The sequence below is a fragment of the Phalacrocorax carbo genome, chromosome 1, assembly GCF_963921805.1.
Source record: "Phalacrocorax carbo chromosome 1, bPhaCar2.1, whole genome shotgun sequence".
NCBI classification, from domain to species: Eukaryota; Metazoa; Chordata; class Aves; order Suliformes; family Phalacrocoracidae; genus Phalacrocorax; species Phalacrocorax carbo.
The window spans coordinates 118,096,782-118,120,413 of record NC_087513.1 but is presented as its reverse complement, the minus strand read 5'-3'; the positions used below and the strand labels follow the sequence as shown (position 1 = coordinate 118,120,413).

At 42.4% G+C, this 23,632-nt stretch overlaps 1 protein-coding gene across 2 annotated transcripts in view; it reads left to right on the top strand.

The window, feature by feature from the left end:
* Nucleotides 1–23,359, top strand: part of KCNJ6 (potassium inwardly rectifying channel subfamily J member 6) — a 170,523-nt gene extending 147,164 nt beyond the window's left edge. For both annotated transcript variants that reach the window (XM_064471734.1, XM_064471744.1), the window contains one exon: nt 19,508–23,359. In XM_064471734.1, the coding sequence (XP_064327804.1) occupies nt 19,508–19,833 (326 nt within the window). In that variant the 3' untranslated portion in view covers nt 19,834–23,359. The remainder of the gene's footprint in view (nt 1–19,507) is intronic.
* Nucleotides 23,360–23,632: the final 273 nt, after the last annotated feature.

The window sequence follows — 23,632 nt, the reverse complement described above, 5'->3', positions numbered from 1 at the left end:
GTGCTTTTCACAGGAAGAAGTGATCCCTGTTGGTCTCATTACTGTCTACCCAGGGAGATCCTTTTTGTCCCATTCTCAGACAGATCCCTGCTGCTGCAGTGTCTAAAGACTATGCAGCACAACTGACATGTATCAGAAGTGGTCCATAGCCTCCCTGCACCAGAAGTGTGTGTCAGATGTGACGGTTGGCTCTTTTTTATCTTTGATCTATGCTATTCTGTGTTTGTATTAAAAAGACAAGGACAAAAAATGCCTGTCTGGCACTTCAGATGAAAACTACTGCGTTTCAGTTGTCATCGGAGTTTATTTCTCAGTCTCTTGCCTCTGTAAAAACAGAAAAGTTCCATTTTGTCCATCCTTACCCAAGATGCAAGCAGTTCACAGTTGTTCTGCTCTCAGGTAATGCACATCTTGAAAATAGGCACAGGTTTTTATTCTTGCTATAGAAATCAAACGACAGGTAAGATGAGTCTCTGGAAGTGCTTCAGCATTCGTCATGGATTGGACCTGTGGCTTTATGCCTTGCAAAAATGCATTGCAGTGCCCAGGTAGGAGATGAAGAAGGATTATTTAGACCCAAAGTCAGTCCATTTGCCTGAAATGGAGGACAACCATCAACTGTGCCCACATCTCTGGTTTCGGACTAATTCCAAAAAGATTGTTCCTTCAACTAAAAAACAGCAACAATAACATCAAGATCTTGCGTGGAAAACAACCAGTCTGAATTGGAAGAGCAGGAAACCTGTCTAGACATTTGGATGATGACAGAATTAAGCAGCAGAAAGTTTAAACTATTGCTATATGATGGCTCCAAGTTGTAACAGTGACCAGACTGATCACATATTCACTGCTGTTTCCTTTATTAGATGCCCTACTGATGTTGGTTTACTGCGGGCTTGTATTCTCATCACAATGACAAGAGTGGGGCTCAGGGCTCTCTCCATGCAGTCAGTCCCTCTTTCAGTGTCTCTCCCTGGCTTGGAGTCAGACTGTCTTAAGACAGCAGATTAAAACTGGCCAGCTAAATGTATTACTGCTCCCTGCCAGCCTCCTCTTTTTTCTGACAAACATTATCACAGTTGGTGCTGTTTTAATGGACACTATTGCTGCTGCACCCTGTGGTTTTCCAGGGTGTCTACAAAAACCTTCCAAAACCCCTGATTTGGATCATGGAAGTATGGAGTTACTAAGTGGGCGCATTGCAGGATTTGGGTAGACAGTGCAACTCAGCGCTAGGCTTTAGTTTATATTCCCCTTTGACTGCACAGTGGATATGTCAATGTCCCTCTAGGTCAGCATCCCCTCTCACGTCCCAGAGCAGTTGGTGCCTAACTCAGTGCAGTGTGCACTGACCACAGCAACCTGCCAGTAGGCATAACTCACACTAAAAAAAAGGAATTGGCTGTTTAGTCAGAACAGCTGAGGAAACAAGTTGCAAGGAATCATTTATCCCTCACTGTTTTTCACACCTTCTTCCAAGTATGCAGTCAAAAGTAGCAGGGACCCACATCTACTGATTGGGTGGAGGAGTGGTGGCAATGCAAAACACCATTTGGAGACTTTCAATGCTCCTCTAGTCTTGGGAATATTTGCTCTATCTGTAGCTTGTAAAATTATTTTTGCTGCCAGCCTACAGCCCTAAGGCAGTAGTCACTCAGAATCAGGATGTATGGTTACAACTTTCACCCAACATCTTCCCCAGAAGTTTTTGCTCCGGCTATATCAGGGCTCATGGAAGATCCCTTCCCGTATTGCCTGGCCGTTCCCTGGGACGGGGAAAACCTCCAGCGACAGGAGACTGCTTTAGTGCTCTTTTGCACCACTGAAGCAGTACAATGCAGCATGAGCACATTGAAGGATCTAGTTCATTAACTTTTAAAATTAGCTTACCAAGGGAGATGGCAGTGCTCGTGGGAAAACAAGATGTTCAAAGCTTCTTGCAAATCCAAACTGTCCTCCTCTAAAGCATCATACCTCATCAGTTATACTTGCAGCTTTCTCTCTTAAATATGACAGTGTAAAAAGGCTGGAAAGTGAATTTTCTTCTGCAGCTGCCATCTTAATCTCCATCTTTCTCCCGTTAGCAATAGAGCCATGAGCTACAGCATTATTCAGGAGTTTTGCAGTGTGAGGTCTCTGATTGTGCTCCTTCTTTTGAGATATTTGTTCACAGCAATTTAGTTCAGGGTACAACAATAACCCAGACAGCAGCAGGCCAGCCTGATCTGGCTTGAACATGGCACTGTATGTAGTGGAAAGCTGTTGTGGTATTGTTGCTAGGTATTGTAGAGTTCATGAAGCTGAATTATACCTTTTAAATATGAATAACCCAAGACATGACATCCTCATTACCTTGGGCTGATTTCCTTTGAATGAGTTCTTTTGCTGTCATTCCATATGTATTACCACACTTGGATTCAGAAACATTCATGTGATTCAGCAGTTACAGGCAAAACTGGAAAAATTCCCCATAGGTAAGGGATCCTGAGCAACCCCATTCCTGTAGAGACTTTTTCATCCCACTCTCATCCAGTCTTAAACCGCTCCTTTCCAAAAAACAAGAAATGCAGCAAAAAGATACTTTTGACTTTCGTGAATCTTGGATTGGGCCATCACCTAATGGGCTTTGGACCCATTAGCTGGCTGGTTGAAAGCTTGTAGAAATGGGATCACTGGTTGGCCCAAGTGGCACACATCACAGCTAGAGCAGTCAGTTCACAAGGGGACTCTTTCTCATTATCAATCAGGAAAGTAAATGAGATATTAAGCAGCTTCTCCTTCACTCGTGGACGGGGGGACACACACACATTGGCACACAAACAACCCGGCCAAGTTCACAAAGGGATTTGTTAAATGAAAAATCTTCATACTTGCCCAAACTCTGAGGAATGCTCCCTGAAATACTGGGCTTGAAACCTGTATTCAGTCATGGGAGCAGCGTATGATTAGCTGTGCTTTTATCCCTGCGCTGGCATCTGAGAAGATCACAGGTTTTTTTACATTAGTATGCCTGGTGAAATCAGAGCAAACCCTTTGCTCTGTGATTAATAATGTGTTAAGCCACAGTTCCAAATTATTTCAACTTTTCAATGGTTATGGGAACATTTACAAGACTGATGGCTGGACTGTATACTGCCAACAGGCTGAAAGAACTACTTTATTACAGTGCTTTCTTGTAGCCAAAATGTGTAATACTACCCTGGTAAACTGTGCAGAAAAATAATTAGGAGTTTTTGTGCAGCATTTTCCTAAATTAGGAATCAAGTGAAGCTTTCTGCACTACAAATGTTTTTGTGTGTGGAGAGAGGGAGGGAATACCATTAAACTCTCCCAAAAATGTAAAAACCAAACATTTCTGCACCGTGATGGTGCAACAGAGCTTTGCTCATTGTGTTGGCTGATTTAGTCCCATCATACCGTAGTATTTGGTGGTGATTTGTTGTTCTGTTTCACCGTATGCTTATAATAACCTGATCTATCCATCATTTCCCAGTTATGCTCTTGTAACAACACCTTGACTACCCCAGTGCCTCTCTGAAGTCTGTTAATTGTCTTCTCACTGCGGCCAGTTAAATTCTCTTCTCCCCCATCATACAACAGAAGTAATTTTCATTTGATGATAATCAACATATCTCATTAAGTATTTGAAGGGACTGAGCATTTCCAAGGCTCCCACATTAAAGGTTTGCTATTTTGGGTACAGGAGAACTGCAAAATCACTGACCTCGGTATCTCTTTACAGCTCTACATATCTGTGTGTACATGCCACAGCCTCATATTATCACAGCACCCGCAGGCAAAATCTCTATTATTCTGATAGTAGAAATTTTTCATTTGCGATTAAAAGACAGGGAGAGCTTCACTGCACAGAAAAGAGGAAAAGGCTGAGGAAGCACAACTGCAACTCCAGGAAAACATGTTCATGTTCCATGACGTGATCCATCTCATCTGCCTTCTGTTCCCAAAACAGCTCTCCAGTTTTGTCATCCAAACCCTGCTCTGCTTAAAGCAAAGGAGAGAAATGGTCTTAGAGGAAAGGTTTTGAGATCTGCTGAGACCCTGGTCATGAGAAACAGCTTGCCTTGTACTGAAATAACAGGATCTGGAAAAAATGCTGTTCCAAGACATTAGCTCTCCATGAAAACTGCATCAGTGCTTTAGGCCAAAAAAGCCTCCTGGCTCACATCAAAGGACAGCAGATAGCCAGCATGACCCCAAATGACTATCAAAATATATTTATCCTCACCACGGTAACCTTTCTTTACCACACACCTTCTATGAGGCCTCTGGGCAAGTCACCCTTCTCTGCCTCAATTTCCCCATTGGTAAAACAAAAATAATAGTATTTATCTTCCTTTGAGACTTTCAGATAAAATGTCACAGAAAATAAGAGCCAGACTTTACTAGTACTATCCTTTCTGAGCCTCAGTAACTTGTTCCCCACTGGGCTTCTGGATTCTGATATAAACTTACTGGCATAATACATTCTGCACTTGTATTGTTGTATTTGCTTTGAACTCCATTTCCAGCAAAATCAGAATAAAATGCCATTTATAAATTGACAGGAACCACAAGAAGCAAATAATCTGAGCTGTACTGAATGAGTAGCAGCTAATGCTCTATGCACATAGGGCCCAGCATGTGCCTTATTCAGTAGTTGCTTCTTAAAGCAATGTGCAAGTCAGTGTTTGGGCCTTTTGGGGTGTAGCTACATTTTTTCAATTCATTTCCAGTACTCACATCCATGCTGGGAATAAGCGATGGCAATTTTTTCTCCCTTTTCTTTTTAGAAACTTGTGATTAAAAAGAAAAAAGAGTCTTCATTCTTCAAGACAGCTCTGCCCGCACTGATCTCAGATTAGCCAGGCAGGAGTTCAGCCTCAGGGAGATGATGAACACTTACATCAGTGCCCAGATCCTCATTGGAGCTGAGAGGAGAAGCAAGGGGAAAAAGCCAAGATGGCCCTATTGGTCTGTCACCTGTCCCAGGAGCACCTCCCAGGTTTAGTTAGATACTAAAGTGCCTTGTGCAGATATTTTGCTTCTTTTAGCTCTCTGGTTAAAAAAAAATAAATCTCTGCCTGGGGTAAATACGAAATGAAGGCAGTGGTGGTCTATTTCATTTGGCAGCCAGGGAAAACTTTTTTCATGGTGGAGGAAAGAGAAGTGCTCACTGCATGGCACAGAGCTGGTTGGATTCGGCATTCTTCCGATGTCTTCTTGAATTCTTCCCAGACTCGCATCCCCTTTGTCAGCCTGCCTTGTCTCCAAACTCTTGTATTTTTCCTCCCAGGTGTTGTGATTTACACTGTTTGAAGGGAGCACAGCTAGCTTTAAAGCCATCATCCCTGAGCTCACCTACTACCCAAACCTGTTCCACTGCAAGCAAGGAGGAGAGGAAGGGTCAGCAAAATTTCAAGGAGAGCATGCTAAGTTTTATTTTTCTTTCCTACCCTGGAGGTTAAGCTTGTCTTAGGAACACAGCGGGAGCCAGGGGATGCTGCCTTACAAGCAGGCATCTGCTAAATTGCTTGGGACTTAGCAAGGACCCCATGGAGGTGCAAAACTGTGGAGATCTGAGTCAGGCCTACAGTCCTGAATAGCTCTATCTGGGTGGAAGATGGTCATATATCGGGATGGAAGATGGTTTGAACCGCTGCTGACTGAGACTAGAATCTGGTGCTGTGCTTTCCATTTGCTATGGCATACATTTTTTAAAACCTCATTTTAAACATTTGTAAGCAATGTTAGAGACTGATCTCTCTGGCCAGCAATGCCTGAGTTTATTTTTTTCCCCCATCTACCTCTGAAACTGGGAGCCTAGTCTAGTTTATTCTGAGAGGCACGATATCATCAGAGTGAAGGATGTCCAGTTTCAGCCAATTGCTCATTGTACAAAGCATATATCAACAAAGTGTTCTAAATTAGCAGTGGTCTGGCAGCAGTAATAAAAGCTGCAAGAAAGAGACTGTGTAATTGTGCTTGTCATGAAGAAGAATATAGTCTGCAGCTGGTCTACAGAAATGCCTCAAATCTGTACGGGAGTCAGAAGAAAATCAAGTAAGCTACTAACCTCTAGCTGAAAGAGTTCAGCAACGTACCTCCTTCAAATATTAGGTTGCTGCCACAAACACACAGCATCCTGGTGGTGTCTCATCTGCATGCCTGCCCAGATATTTTGAAAGTAACTTTTGCAATAATCTCTCAACAATATTTTCCTGGCATTGCTTCTTGTTTCTTAGTTTAGATATATGCACACTTCAAAATCTTTGTAAGTTATCTCTTCTGGTAGAATAGTGCCACCTCATGACTGATGCAGAGGAATAAAACAACCCACAGCGGTAAAGCTGAAAGCACTCAAGTGCCCACGGCTGGGGAAGACTGGAACAGCTCGGGCCCTGTGTACCCACCCAGCACCACAGCTCCCCGAGACAAATACTCCTTTGCCAAACAAGTGCTTTGTGATCATTGTTCGGGGAGAAAAACCTTCACATCTTTCCTGAACACCAAGCCCATCCTTAGTGTTGAGCGCAAATTCCTCATGAAAAACAGAAAACATTATTCAGGCTTTTATACATGACGCTTCTTGCTTCAAAAGCCCAGTTGTTTTCTTTCAGGACTCCTCTGCACTATCTTAGGTACCTCTCCTCTGGGAACTGCACAATTTTGACTGTGAGCATCCTCTTTTCCTGGCTTCCTCAGACAGCTTGTGATACACTTAGCCACCTCTTCTCAAGCTCATTATTTTTTCCTTACTAAAACAACTGATTTTTCTCACCAGCTGAGATAAATATTGTTAAACTAAGGAGAATTTTGGGGTGCTAAAAAGTCCTGATGACTCTGTGCATCTGTCAAAGAAACTCAGAATTTCTCTGCTCCACCACCAGTTGGAAATGTTTGGTGCAAAATCAGACGCACATTCTCATGGATGATCCTTTGTCTATGCTCCTCCCAGAAACAGTTAGTTTAAATATTTACAACACACAGAGAAGGAATAGAGTAAAATAGCTTTTTGCTGGTATTTTACTTCCTTTTTTTTTCCTTTTAAATGAATTCAGGCATTGAGGAAAGTGCTAGATTGAAAAGCTGAGAGCTTGAAATGTGTTGTTCCTATTTTTTCCCAGAATAGAACTATCAGGAGAGTAGTACTGAAGCTTTCCTAAAATCCCAACTCTACCACTGCTGTTCTCCTTTATTGGACTCATTGCTAAATGCTAGGCAGTAATTAAAGATCAGAATCAGCTTCATCCTCACCACCTCAAATAAAACCAAAGTAAATTAAAACCAAGTGGAATATTAATTTTTCTAAAATGGTCATTGATCTTCTAGCAGGTATATTAATAGCACCTATTATGAGACAAGATGCCAAGCAGCTAAAATACGGCTACAAATTTTGACATAACTTGAATATTAAATAGTGTTTCAGCAGCAAAAGACTTTGCATCTCATTCCCTGAGGCAGCCAGTTTTTGCTCAGTCCTGCATTTCGAAAATATGCTGCTAAAGTTGACAGATAGCCAATATTATTAACCTGAAAGCATCAACTTAATAAGTCTCATCCTATGAACTGAAAAAAAGAAAAAAATCAAAACCCATTTGCTATTCAGTGGGAGGATTTTAACAGCACAGATGATTTTCCTTGCATAACTGCTAGAAGGCCTGGAAAAGTTCATCAAAAATCAGAGCTGCGTGAAGTCTGGGATTGGCTGATTCTTTTGTTATGATAAAGATAACACTAGCTGAATCAGTAAACCTAATTTAAATTTTAATTAAAGATTATTGTTATGACAGATGAATTTGTAAGCTTAGTGTATTTAACAGTTTCCCTTTTTATAAAGGAGTTGACCAATCACACTAAATAATAGCATGAACAAATATTTGGTTGCTTAAACTCTCCCATTAGGAAGACGAAAGGGTGTAAGGGCTACTATCCATACCCACCATTTGAAATACTAGCAAAATTAGCCTAGGTATTCCTCCTCCTCCTCCCAGAGCAGGTGAGTTAGCTCTGGGCCATGTACAATGTGGGGCTCCCTCAGAAAGGATGGCAGCACTGAGCCCCTTCAGCTTTTACAGTGAACACATATAAAGCCAGGCGCATGCTTCAAAACATCTGAGCAAAATTTGCCCACCTCCCAGGGGCTATACTGCCAACAGGTCATAGCAAGTGGAACGGGGCTAGACGCAGGTCCGTGCTTAAGCCACCAGAAAGAAGAGAGGAGGTGCCAGCTGAATTAAGCACAGGTCCAACCACCATCACCAAAGGGCAACACCTTCTAGGAGCTGAACTTCATCCAAAATACCCAGAGAAAGGGCTGGTTGCTTGGTTAAAGAACCAGAAAGCAGCTGTGCTGTTATTAGCCAGTGCTACAGAGCTGGCCAATCCAGCTTTCACACATCCCAGTGCCCAGCTGCTTTTCATAGGCTGCCGTGTGATAATAACTGGACTTCTCAAACGGTAGCTGTGATGGTTTCAGTGATGTTGTCAGGATTTAGAGCTTTCTTCTGAAAACCACAGAACACCAGTCCTCTTGGGACACTTTGAGGTGAAATATGAATCAAAAATATAATCTCTGAAACTAAGATAACTTTAGAAAAACTGATTTTTTCAAGTCATCTTTTCTAAAAACATGTGTACCACCTACCAATGTTTAGCTTGTTTTTCAGCCCACCTGAAAGAATGCCCTGTTACGAAACTGCCCAGGCAACCCCATTGAAATGTTTTGTTGCTTACCAAAAATCCAAGTGATTTTGGACAGAACACAATTTCTCTTTATTTATGTTGCATTCCCAAAAATCACTTCTTACCAACATCTGCCTGGCAGAAACAAGTGCTTTATCCTGAACTCCCTTTCATCTCCTCCTCCAATTTCACAACAGCTAAAGCAGGCTTCAGCAATGTCATTAGCCACAAACCTAGAAACAACCACCAGAATACCTTGTGGGTGATTCAAAGGTTTTGTTGTCAAAAAGCTAGTGATCTTCCTAGTTTCCTGAATTTTACAGCACGCCAAGTTGCGTGTTCACACTGCTTTGTCTTTAATCCTGGGTTCAGAAGCATTTCCACAGTAAAATGTGATGTTTTTATAAAAAGCTCCAAGTCAGTAAAGTTCAGGATAGAGGAAACCTTGGATGCTTTGTTCTATTTGTAAGTAGCATTTTAAGAAGAGAAACAAAAGCCATCAAAACATGCAGACTCAAATTATGTGTTTAAGAAGTCGGCACAGCAAGAGGTGAAATAGATCACATATATATCTTAATTAAACATTTATCTCACAGTCACGACAGCACAAGTGTGCAGCAGCTACAAGCCGTTACAGAAAATGCTTCTTTCACAGCAAGCACCGTTCCATCTAAAGGGATTTTCTCCCGGCCATCCCTTGGCATCAGTGCTTATGTGGGGTTTCAGCAATGCCCAAACCTGTCTTGTTCTAGTCTCAGTCCCAGTTACTACTGTGTGCTAAGTACATGGTCCTCAAGAGGGTTGCATGTGCTATGCATTACGTAGCATAGCGCCACTATAGCAGTCAGATATGTTTTTCCACAAAAGATTCCATCTTGGAAGAGCACTCAGATAAGCAACGCTTCTACCCCTTTCCAAGGCCAAATGCATTTCGGGTCTGTATTCTCAGCAGTTAAGCAGGCAACCTGCAGAGCATCCAGCCCTACTAATGCTGTCCCTGGGCATTGCCCTGGGAGGCTTGCTGCAGGCATGTCTGAGCAATTGTGTCTTGCAATGTTAGCCTGAACATTTTGGAGAAGAAGCAGTTCCCATCCAAACTGCCCATCAAAGCTGGAGTTTTCAAAAAGACATAGGGTTTTATCGAACTGTGAAGCTTAGAAATGTTAGAGGATACATTTTTCTTTTCTTCATTTCCTACCTGCAATCTGTATCTGCCCCTTTCCCACCTTCTGCCCCCCCAGCAAGGAGTGGAGAGAAGGGAACCTGCTTCTGAGGTGCTGATCTCATTTAGCCTTTGGGTTTATGCAGAACAGAGACGAATAGGAGCTGTTCTACTCCTGTCTTCCCCAAGATGAGTAATGCAGCAGCTCAGGCAGCTCCTTCTGCACCCTTCTTTAATCCAAAACTATGTTTTCCTGTGGCCCTCTACCTCTTCATAAAAGATGAGGGAAAGGGCAGGGGACTCAGAGCCCCTGGAGGAAAAGGGACTCCCTTTAGCTTCTCTCAGCTGGAAATCATGCTGCAGGAAGCCAGCTGAGGCACGGCATCACTGCATACCGGTGTGCAGCTGGTATCGTCTCCTCTCCTGGTGCTTTTATGAGATGTTTTTTCCCCAGCAGCAGTGAATCTAGTGACTGGAGAGAGACCATAAAACAGACGGAGCCCAAAGTGCTTTCAAATGCCAAGGTAAATAAACTGGGATATTTGTGTGAACTATGTATTTCCTGAGGTTCTCTGGCATAAGAAATAAAGATGCTGCTTATGACTGTGAAGAAGAAGTAGGGAGCCAACAGGAACACATGCAAAGGCTGTGATTCTTTCTGGCTGGTCATCCTCTCTGTTATGGAAGCAACCGAGCAAGACAGCTGGAGAGGGCCAAAACCATGAACAGGACGGGGCCTTCATGTACTGCCAGGGGCCTTCCCCACACCCGCTGCCACCTAGGATCCTCTCTGCTCCATGCCGTACCCCAGCCCTGATGGGTCAGGTTGTGCTGCTTAGCGAAAAATCCTGCCAAGACCCTTCTCCAGTGAGGCAGCAGCCGGCTGCTCAGCTGGAGCCCGGTGCCTTTGCTGCCTGCTCCCAGCTGTTTATCCGGAAATTACAGAGCAGGCTGCCAGCGCACCGCACCGGAGGAGAGCGTCCCGTCTGCAGGCCAGGATTCAGGAGGAAGCCTGCAGATTAATAGCAACGTATTTTTAAAAGGTCAGGATAGGTCTTCTGTTTACTCAGCACTTCGCATCTTGAAAGCAGAGCTACTGAAGATACAACTGTGTACTGCAGCTTCTTTAAAACAAAATTCCACTATATCCTCCTGTGCAGGTATCTGCTAGGAGAAATAAAGTACTCGCAAGGCGCTGATTCGATGTCTGAGAAACCACCAAATCTATAAATGTATCTCAAGAGTCAAACACAGAGTAGGGTACAAAATCCTGGTACTTCATGTTCCAGCTCCACTGAATTGAGTCTCCCGTTTCCAAGGACTCCAAGTGCCAATTCTGGAACAAGCTTCTCTCTCTGGTCAGATGCTGTGTTATTTGATATATTAAATTTCTGCAGATTTGGTCAACGGAAAAATGTAATCACCATCCATTTAAAAAAGCACAGCTGAAAAAAAAAGATTAAAATTCATACACATCAGGCAGCCTGATTTGCTGGGCATGGCCTGAATATCAGGCTAAATAAAGGTTAAATATTGGCTGAACAGTAATTGTACTGTCTCTTTGAGAAGCTGTTTATTGAGAATGGATATGGCACTGTTATCTAAAAGTGGCAGTACATTTGAGATTGAATCAGACAAGCTTTTCTGCCTTACGCATGTGCCATTTCTCAGACTAAGCTCCATGCAGTTAAAAAGCAAGAAATTAGACACAAAATACCCAATGAAGTATATTTCATTCCTGATAGGAGAAAAATTAACCAAGTCAAACATTTCTAACAGCATTTTTGCATTGGAAAATATCATTTCACTGGCACTGAAATCTCCTACTGGGGGGAAAATGTGCATTTTTTTAATATTTTGGAAAAGACTAGAACATGGTCACCATCTTCTAATTCAGGTGCTGCATTATACAATACATCACATTTGAAGAAGTCAGAATGAAAACAGAACGTTTTGACTGATTCAAGTTACACTTTGTTTGGAATTTAACTTAATATCAATTCCAGTTTTTTATACTGGTATTTCATCATGTTTTCATCTTGTTTAGAAAGAAATAGATTTTGGAGTGTCAGAAAGTCCCCGACTTGAAATTATGGCTTCTCACCAGCTCAATTTCCTATGCATATTCACCTCTTGTGCAAATGTCACCTAATAATATATGCCTTCTCCCACGGGGGATGTGGTTTTATTACTGTTGGTGGTGGTCAAGCCAGCCACTCCAGCCCACTCCATGGCAACTTGCATTTTCTTACGTGGCACTTGTCCCCGGTCCTGTCATCAGCTGTGAGACGAAGACAGCAGCTACCACAAAGACCTCTGATCAGAATTTACAGATGGCATTAGATCAAAGCCATAAAATTTCAAACATAGTGATCAGCTTCTTGGTCTGATTAAGTAAGAAATACGAAAATAGAAATAGCAAATTACTCATGTCATTTACAGAAAAAAAAAAAAAAGATAAAAAAGCACCAGTTTTACCATTAAAAAAGGAAAAAGAAAACAAACCAAAGAAGCCAATGGAAATTAATTCCTTATATTCTTAGAGGCAAAAACACCTGTCCCCCCTCCTTTCCTCTCCCACTCACGCACACACACTCCTCTCTCCAGTCGCTGCATCAGAGCCAGGAGCGGCCATGCTGCCCTGTAGCTGGGACATGGAGAAGTCACGCACACTGTTCATAGCCCACAGCACGAGGATGTTGTGCACAGATTCCCAGGCATGTTGAAACACAGATACATGGAAACGCCCGCTGGCACCCTTCCAGTTTTTACTCCTTTCAAGAGCTTTAGACATTGCTCAGGATGAGATAAGCATCCAGCTTCCAGGTGTGTTCTGAATCAAATTATCAGAACCCCTGGGAATTACCCATTGCTAGCTCTGAATGAGAGGTTATGTATATATATATTTAAATTTTTTTATTCAAAACTGGAAAAAACACTGATTTCATGTCAGATGTACACAAATACAAAAAGGAGGGGGGAAATATCTTACCACAGCATAGTATTTGCAGCATTTTCCAGCAATGGCAACTGATGCTTCAGGCTTTGCATAAAGTGATGAATTCATGGTACAGCGTGACTTTTTTCTTTTTTTTAGCTTGATTAAAGAGAACAAATTAGCTCATATGGAATGTTTCTTCACAATAACTTGGTGGCTCCATGGAAATTTTATTCTAAATCTCTGTTCCTTTTTGAGGCAATCATTTTCACACCAGGGAGAATTGTTTAGTACAAATTTGACAGTGAAAGTCTAGATGAGGAAGAGAAGATACTGCAAGCGCATCTACTGCCTTTAAATCACAGCATGTCCCTTGCGGCACACCAATAAAACAAACCCAGCAAAGCTAGATAATTTGCCAAAACTCACACTATGTCTGCCGGAGAACCAAGGTATCAGTCAGGAGTTCTTGACTCCTAGCCTTTTGCTTGTTTTTAATAGCACACATTGCTTTCTCATTCTCCTTAACATCTAAAAATAATAGCAGACTGACAAATCTTGTACTGAATATATTTGAGACCAAAAGGTCATGCAGGCAGAGACCATCTCTCTGCCTTGTAGGACACTGTTTGGTCCTTAATGAACACGGGAGCAATGCTCAGATACAAACCTAGAAAGTCACTGTAGCTTTTTTGAGCACCATACTGGAGTTTCAGCCACTAGGTGCACATCATATAATTACCTCACTATTAGTGCTGTTATCGCAGTGTTTAAGTAAAATTCTTCCATCTTCTAATTCTTGCCTCAGGCAAGGTACAAAAGTCAGCTCTAATGCTATGGGTTGGCATCTCCCCTTCTTCATAACTCCTACAGTAAACTAGTTTCACCATGAGCACTGACACAGAGGCTGTAGGAATTAATCTCAAGGGGTAGAAATTTCCTACATGTTTGGGTTTGTTTTGAAGGAGTTCTTATTATACAAATAAACCTTTGACAAAATAGATGAAAATCTCTACAGTGATACCTCAGCAAAGGAAATTGTGAAAAGAGTGAAAGTAATTTAATAGGAGCATCACACGTGCAAAGGGAAGTCTCGGCTCCCAGCTAGAGACCCCAGACCAAATTCTGTACTCCTGTACCTTAGTGAAACTCCACTCGCTCCAGAAATGGGGAACACCACTCTTTTCTGTGTACATTTGAGTCCTCTGCTGCTCAGGTCTTACTCCAGGCTGAACTGTGAAGTGAAATTCCCATGCAGTGATTGAAAATGGGTCTTTTTTATGGGGTATCTCATTCAGTTTTGTGCAGCAGAAAGTCTGCCTCACTCTGGTAAGTCCCAGCAGAAAATCACCAAACCTCCGTATTAGCTTGACATTGTGGCTGTCAGCCGAACTTGCCCTCTTCATTTCATTTAGAGTCCTTTTTTAATCACAGGAGTGGAATTTGAAAATAGGAAGTCTTGTTGTAATAAGACTGCCCCAAGTAAAACAAAAGTTGAATAAGTCTGTTGCCATGTGTAATCTGCAGTAGGCTGATGTACAGCTGAAAATTGCTGTATTTTGCCCATAACATTTTTACAGCATTTTGGTTTTGATGGCTGCCATCACAAAGTGAAATAATATATGGTGAGAGTGCATGACACAACATATTATTGTGTGGGCTACCATAAAATCTTAAATTAAGTGCACTGTGAGGAAACGCATCAAGTCACTCTGGGTCACCACAACAAACCCTTGTAGCACTGTAAAACAGTGCAAAGCATAAGCCTAAATAGCAGTAGACAGCATGAACAAACTGTAACCTCAAAATAACTGCACAGAGCGACTTTTCAAGAGTAATGAATCTGGAGGTGGCATCAACTTTGTTATTAATTCTAATCAGTCAAAGGTGGGGTTGTAACCTTACCCGTATATCGGCAACAGCTTAAGGGAATTATTCTGTCATTTTCATATACAGCATGGTGCAAATATTAAGCTTGATAAAACCTTCCATTCTAGCTGCAAGAAAAATTGCTGATGGGGTACACTGGAATAGTGTCCATGCTCCAAGTCAGGCAGAGGGAGCCACCTCAGCCTGTGCTCTGGAGAGGAACAGCCAAGGAGGAGACAGAGCATGGTCCCAACTTCTTGTTGAAGCCAACAGGACATAATGTCATGGATATGACCAAGTTCTCTACAGCCTAACCCATGGGCAGACACCCAGCATCCCCACCCCAGCACGGGCACCTTGCAGCAGGAGCCCAGCTGTGTGTCAAACTCAATGCAGACAGAGAGTAGCTTAGCAGGCTGGCCCCTGCCTACAAGCCACTCTTCACTCTACAGCATTGCTCCAATTTCTGTGCAGTTAAGCTTCTTGCCTGTTGAACAGGAATAATAAGCATTTAGAAGATAAATTAAAGTTGTAATTAAACTAGTTGTATGGCAATGGGTCTATCCAAAGTAGTATCTAATTGTTGATTTCAGATACATGGAGCTAATCCCAGCACTGTCAGCAGGAGCTTTTCTGTTCCTGTTTGAAAGTGAAACAATAAAAATGTTGCCAGTTAGGATGGCTGCCTCTAAAAAAAAAAAAAAAACAAACCAAAAAAACCCATGCCAAAGTCTCCTTCACCTAATCCACATAATTTAGTTTGCCTTCTCCAATATAACAAGGACCAAAATTCAGCTTGCAACTCTGCCTGCATAGTTCTGAGCCAGGAACAGGGATGGGGAAGTGACAGGAACGGTATCCACCATGGTGGGTCTTTCACAGAGAAGTGGCCACTCGTGTGAGGCTGGTTACAGCCCACAGAGCTCTAACTGGACATTAAACATAATTAAAAAAAAAACCACAATGAAGTGAGATGATAATTAATTTTTCTTCTTAGGTAAGTTGCCCAGCAATCAAGTATTTGCACAACACACAGCCATCATTCCCTAGCCTGTGCAAGCATAAAATAAGCAGACCAAAACGCTGTCATTAAGACCTAGTGGAAAGCTGCAACATATACAAAGGCTCATTAACGCTCATTAAGAATGCTTCAAGTTTAAAGGAGTGAGGCAGCAGTTCAGGGCAACCATCAGAGGTCTCATCAGCTCACAGTGTATTTAAAATACGCTATGCAGCAAGGTGAACCAGGTGCAAGCGCAAGCCCACTGCAGGGCAACCTAATCCTGCCGCTGCCATTCCCCTGTGCCAGGCAGCAGGGACAGACGGTGCAGGGAGCTGCAGAGCTGCCACGCTGGGACACGCAGGGGCAAGCGGCTGCCCAGCCCAGCGGGAATGCTCCTCCGCCACCACCCGCTGCCCAGGCTTCACATCATGCCCATCACAGCAGGGCCTGAGAGACCGGCCTCGAAGTTTTCATTGGGCTCCAATGCTCCTTCTGAAATAGACCATTCCTTCCAGTTATAGTTTTAATTAATTTAGAATGAATTATTTGGGTCTTTTAATTTCCGGGCTTATTTTGAAAAAGGCCAATTAATGCTGAGCTACGTAGCTCCAAAGGCTCCCCAGCTCTCCTCTACCCTGAAGGGATCCAATTAAAATAAGACACTAGTCAAAATGTCAAACCACAAGCATTTTTAAAGGCATTGTGCAACAGATCTATGGCTACATATAAACCACACAATTACTGAATAAATCATGCAATACTTGGAAACTTAAAGCCTAAAGTGCCCTCACTCAAGATGCAGCCTCCCCTGAAGAGCATGTTAGGAACTTAGAGCAAATAATAAAGGTCACATTTCTTTTTACAGGACAATTAAAACCATGGAGTATAATGAAACATGTGTAAATTGGACCATAATATATGATAAGGGCTTAAATGCAGAAAGGACAGTCCAGAAGCTCTGCTGACTGTGGAGCTGAAGGACCTCTGAGCCAGCACAGGCAGAGGTTGGTAAAGCCGTACCACGCAGAACTGCAGAAATCACTCTGTTGTTCTTCCAGAGCCACACAGGCACTCTGGAAATCACTTCAAAGGTCTCCACAACTGTGGTACATTTTAAACTGGAATTCTCATGATCCACTTACAATTTCTTTCTGTAGTATCTTTCTCAAACCTTTACAGAGCATAATAAGGTCTCTTTCATACATACGTCCCTCGCTAGATAAAGTCTTTTTCTTGATTTCAACTTGCTTGCGTGAAAAATCCTGACTCTTTCATTCTAGCCTGAAAGCTTTTTGTCTAGCTGTGGAAAAGAAACAGGTACTAAATCATTGTTGAATGGGAGACTAAATTAAAAACTGAGACAGGTCAAAATTTCAGATGAAGGTTTCTTTTTAATGAGCTGTGACTCTAATGTAATCCAATTAATCTTCTTGACTTCTGCAGAAAATTGCCCTCTCTTTCCCACCAGTCAAATGAATTTTTCCAAGCAAAGCAGCAGGATCACTGAGTACTTGGTCTGAGCACAGGAAGGCAATACTCTTTCAAAGGGACTTCGAATTTTTTGTTTGTTTGTTTAATCTCATTGCCCTTGTAATGAAAATTCCAAATTTCCCACTCACTTCAAAGTTAAATTTCAGCAGCAGAGAAAGGGATTGGAAACACATGAGCCTTAGTAACGGCACACTCCTTTGGGGAAACCCATCCAGGGGTCAATGGTCGCGGCGTGCCACCAAGGAGCAGCAAAGGAGCTGGCAGGAGACCAGCCCAGAGGGGTGCCTGAGACAGCAGGGGAGACACCACACAGCACTGGTTGGTGCCAGCCCTTTCTGCCCCCAGCCTGCTGATGCCACCCTCCTGGGGCAGGGAGATCCTATCAAATACTGCACCCATGCTTCTGGGTCTGCCCAGAAGAGAACTGCAAAAAACAAATGACCATTTGGGGAAGGTGTTGCACGAGCGTGTTTCTCATATGTATAGTGCTCTGTGAACTGGCAAGTTCCTCTCCTGTCATTTTGTGGGAAAGAAGATCTCCTTTAGACTAAAAATTGCACAGGGAGTCTCACAAGATATTATTTTGTCACATGGTTTTGTGTTCTTCAGCCCTTCCCACCTGTGAAATGTACAGAAAAATGGTAAGATATTCATATTTCCATTTGTGCATTACTTGAGCATTGAAATACAAACGTGTCTTGTCCTGCAAAAATGAGAAAATTGAAGGCTTGAGTACTTGTGTCAGGCAAAAGGAAAGAGAAATTAAGATCAGTAAGCACAGTAGAAGTATGCTCCCATTTCTGCCTGGCTGTAGCAGGCAGGTACAGTGCAGCAGTTTCCCTGCATAAAGCTTTCCCCGACAGTCACCCCTCCACGGGGTCTGAGGTGATGCAGTAAGCAGAGGGAAATGATGGAGAAGTGCTGAAGTACCACAGTGTAGGAACAGCTGGTAAATGTCTTTCTAAACGTAACGTTATCAGTGAAAAAGACAGAGTACCAAAAACCAGCAATTTTCACCCATCAGGAGCAAGTTATCTGAGCTTGGAGAGGAAGCTCGAAAGAAAGAGGGCAGAATTATCTAGAGCAGTTTGCACAGCCCTGAAAAAGACCAGAGACATTAAGCTACCAATGTTTGCTCTTCTGAGACACTCCACGTGAATTTCTATGATGCCAGCAGCGCAGAGAAATGATGTGCATTTCTAGCCTGCCATTTGTGTGCCCAAAATTAAACTATTTTAATTGCTTATTATTACCTTCTAAATAACTGGTGTGGCAGGCAGGGGTTAGGTATCATTATTTACTAAGTATTTGACATATACCATTTAGCTGGCTTTTGCTTAGTAATACATAGTTAATAATGTGCAAGTAATTAAAGGAAAGCCATCACATTCTTTCTGTGTAATCCCATTTTGTCAGCAGCATGGTTTTGCCTCTTAAATTTACTTCTCCTGACCCTTTTCCTGGTCAGCTGGGTTTCTTTCCCCTTCCACTACTGAGCATTAACACTTTATTGCAGTGTTTCCCTGAGCTGTCTGTCTGAGATGGGAAGGTTCTCCAAGTCACAGGTCCCTGCTACGGCCAGGTGTTTCTTCACCCAGAGGACACGCTGGACTACATGTTTGAGCTTGGAACAGCTACCGCTGTCCATGCCTCTTAACAAAATATAGTGTCTTACAGATTTTTTTTGCCCTGTGGCAGCTCCCAGAGTGAGGTTCAGCAGAGCTGTGAAGGGAAGGTAACAAAGAAGTTAGTCCCAGTTATCTGAACTCAACACCACACAATCACAATGTCCGTCAGGAGTTTTGCTGATGTTTGTGCTTTGGCCACCAGCCCAAACCTCAAAGCAGCATAACTAAAAGGTGGCTCCAACCTTTAGGGGAACCAAGCCAACCCATGGATCACAGGCTCAGGGGTTAGCTCCAGCAGAGAAAAGCTTTTGCATCGGTTCCTCAGTTAGCCTGGGCAACTGCTGGATGCGGCAGCGCGGGTTCATTACGCACCAGGGAACCAAAGGATGGCACGATGCAAGTCACGTACTCTCTCAATAAGCCATCTGAGACTCGTCAGCGGGTGAGTTACTCATTGAAGAAATACAGGAAGAAGAACTGCATTTAATAAAGAAATGTTAATCGTTGTTCACAGGCTTGCCACTTGTTATATATACACGCACAGAAGGAAAGGGCATCAAATAAGTTACACATTGTAAAATTGCTTTCTAAGCTCAACTTCATATGATGTCAAACGTATTTCTTCTCTGGCATATGTTTTTTTAAACATACTTCTCTGCCTATATGAATAAATAATTAAGGATTTGGGAAAGCAGTGGGTCCTTATTACAGCACTTCTTCCTTCTCTGTTACAGGAATGACCTGCCAAGCTCGAAGTTCATACATTACTAGTGAGATCCTCTGGGGCTACCGTTTCACCCCTGTCCTCACTCTGGAGGACGGTTTTTATGAAGTTGACTACAACAGTTTTCATGAAACATATGAGACCAACACACCAGTTTACAGTGCCAAAGAGCTGGCAGAGATGGCCAGCCGAGCAGAACTGCCCCTGACATGGTCTGTTTCCAGCAAGCTGGACCAGCATGCCGAGCTGGAAACTGAAGAGGAAGAGAAGAATCAAGAAGACCAAAATGAAAGAAATGGTGATGTGGCCAACTTGGAGAATGAGTCCAAAGTGTAGGACCACAGGAAGCATCAGGGCCACACCACCTCCTTTATCTTCTCCCTCTTTGCTCCCCTTTTCTTTCCCTGACATGCCTTTTTTTCCTTCCTTCATATTCTTAATTCCAGGAAAAGAAATACTTAAGATGTGAAATATCTACCTGCCCAATTTAAACTCAAGAGGTTCACAGACAAAGCAAAGGCGTGGGTTAAAGCTGCAATACCCATTATCAATGGTGGAGTCTCGATCCCCACCCTGGTAACAACTGCTGGCTTCCTCGGCACCTCTCTGAGTTCAGACCTCCAGGTTTATTCACATCAACAACAACAACAAAAAAAAACACCCCGAAAGCAATGGGAATATACACAAGGGGTTTAACAGGAAAGACTAATTAATGTCCATCAAAGTAATGGGCCTTGGCTCCAGATTTTGTGTATTTCAGAACAGTTTCACATACTGAGTGACAAGCCTTTATAAATGGGCCTTGCAGCTTTAAGATGAAGGTGAGCAGAGGGATCTGCAGTCCAACACGATACTGTACATATGCCTTATGTAATTACTTTCTCTTTACATTTAGTAATAAATACCGCATGTACAAAAGTACTGTAGTAAAGAACTTCTAAATAATGTACATAGATGTGTAATTAATGTAGGTTTAGAAACAGAGTTTTAGAAATATTGGGATGCAAAAACTCACTACCCATTGAGTAGGCATTTCTCTTCTAATATTTGGATTGTAATATTGGGTTTTGCCCCTATATCTATGGCTCTTCTAGTGCATGCCATTTTCTTCAGTGTACCAGACTGGCAGCTATTTAGAGTACCTCACTGTTTGCCAAACAGATCATTTTACTAACTCTAAAAAGCCATAAGTCTGGGAGAGGGCAGGGTAGAGAAATTGTAACATAATTACTAATATACTGTGAAAATGTTTACAAATGAGGCAAACCGTTCCCCGGGGTTTTGGGGGGGGGTTCATTCTGGTATTTTTTTTTGCAATTCAACCTAAAATTTAGACTGTGGTAAACTCATGGCAAACCAGAATTTCCTGTATACTCTTAATATAGCGAGCATGTTTCATGTGGAGGTATGATCCTTTCTGTGCAATATCTAGGGAAACTGCTCCCTTCTCCCCACCCAAACCATGGGATTTCAGCAGAGTAGTTTGCTGCACAAACAGCACAAGCCATTGAAAACCGAATGTTGCACCTTAGCAAGTAGATTTCAGCTACTCAGATTGGAAAGAAACAGTTGAATTTCATCTGAAGCTGTAATCAATGAAATTCATTTGTTGACAGCGCCGATCCTGCAGAGTCATGGATGGTGCGACATCCCTGGGTATATGCTTCCACAGGGTTTCTCAGCTAAACACGCGGTTCCTGCCACCCGTGCTCAGGAGAGTGGTTCCCTAATGACTTTCTTCACCTTAGGTTTTCTCCCTGGCTGTTCTGAATCGGTGTAAATCCTGTACGTTCTGACCTGACAGCTTCAAAATTAACGGGGCAACAATAATTTGCGTAGCTTACACGGCAACACTCACGCGCGTAAGGGAGCCAATACGCACGGTCATGGTTTCACGGACATGCTCTGTAAGGGGCTGCTCACACGGTGCAGCATTGCCCAGTGCTAAGGACCCCTCAGTCAGGCCCAGCATGCATAAAATACTACCTGTTGAAAAGGGATTGCGTTGCTTTCCATGGGCTTTCACTCAGGCCCATCAAGAACAGCGTTTCTGTCAGCGAAGGAGAAGAAGCTGCAGCCTTAATTTTGTTTTTTATACCTGCCTACTCCAGAAAGGAAGAATACACTGAAGAGAATCTGAAGCATTTTTGTACAGAAACATTTACGTTAAAACAGAAGAGAAAAAAAATAACCTCAGGAGAAACTTAGTGGGCAGGTGGAAATTTTGCACTGTGATACAGCTTTCACATTAATTTCACAACTATTTTCAATTTTTTTGCTGAAACAACTGCCCCTTGCTAATTTTCACAGTGTGTGGCTGATCAGTGGGGTTTCTGCAGGTCCTCCAGCTGTGCTTCATGCTGAGGTGGGCAGAGTAGGGTGCGGGGTGAGGGTTGCACAGCAGGGACTGGCAGACCGGGCTGGATGGAAAGGGTGTTTTGTTTCAACTCTGAACTTTTTCCCTAGAAGGTTTTCACAAAGAAGCATGATGTAAGGAACAGTGCAGAATATGGATTTTTGTTCTCTCCACCCAGGATGGCTGATTCTGCCAACTCAGTAAAGGTTACTTACGCTTAACTTTTGTGAAATAACACTCGCTTTGCTACAGAACTTACAAAGCTCATTCTTCTGCCCCAGCATCAGCAGCTGCTGAGTGCTCCCGTTCATCCATCACAACCCTCCTGTAAGGCTATCTGTGAGAGGTACTGAGCATTTTTAAGGAAGGGTGGCTCCACAGCTCCACTGGACAACAGAAGCCTTATAGCAGAGGGTCCGGGGGGGAGCACAGCATCAGTAGCGACAAGCCGCCCACACATCTTAGTCCTAGCAAAAGACACACGAGCTGAAAGCAAACCATTCCTCTGAGGATAAACCTGCTTTTTGCTCTTGCAGTTTACTGGGCCACCCTATAATTCATTGCTGCGGTTTAACAAAAGTTTGCATTAATTAGAACAGCAGCTCAGGACCCTAATTAAACTTTTTTTTGTGTCCTTTAGCACAAAAAAATAGACTTTCTGCCACTGGGGCATGCGCATGTGTAAGCTATATTTTTGTGAATAGGGCACTTAAAGCTTAAGGTGTGTGTGTTCTTCTCTTTCTCTCTCTCTCCCTGTATTTTACTGTCTTTGGTATTAATGTAGTACGGACTGTAAAGTTTATGAAATCTCATTTTTGTAACATAAGCTTAAAAAAAAATAGAAGCCTCCAAAGCTTTCAACGGGGAAGCTTCACGTAAACTTTGTACTAGAACGTCCCTATCAAACACCTCTATTTTTCTACAATGATTGATTAAGCAGTTTAACAATGTATTTTGTGTCAATGATTTCAACTGAACTGGTAAAAATACAATTAAGAATTGAATGCTGTTAATTAACAATGGATTTTCAAGCCGTATATACTGAGTGGTGTTTTCATTAACAGCAAATAATTTAACCTGGGAACTTCATCTCCTAATCCTAAAGAATATACTATGAAATAACAGTTCCCTATGGGAATATTTTTGGCAAATCACAGTTAAGGAATAGGAATAATATGACATTTTAATATAATTGACTACCTAATTAATCAAGACCCATTACATCTCTATATGCTTCACTAATATATTTTGGTGTTTTTTTCTCAGAGTATCTTGTGATTTCCAGGAGCAAAAGAATTTAGAGACAAATGTGAGCCCTCAATAATCTACCACAGCTCTCAATTCCTTCTTTCAACGAACAGAAATGTTGCAGAGGTGCTTTGTACAGACTTCATGCACAGTGTGGCACACTTCCCTCTGGCTACTTCTCAGGTGTTCTCAGCTGATCTTTCAGGTGTTGATAATAGACACAGGCTTTTAATGGAGCAACACAAATATATACTGGGCAAGAATTTGACCTTCAGCAAATTATTGAGCAATAAATTCCATCTTACCAGCATTAAAATAGATTTCACAAATTATTTAAAAATAGGCATCAAAAAAAGCAAACATTCTCTTAGCAGTATACAGCTGTTATGGTCTAGATCTTTGCCCTGCAAAAACTGTCATTGGCATTGATGTAAGCCATCCCAACAAATTTAACTTCTATGATCAAAGCTGAATGTCTGCTTCTAAAAAAGGGCCTTGCTGCAAGTGTGCAGGTAGGGAGGATTGCACAGC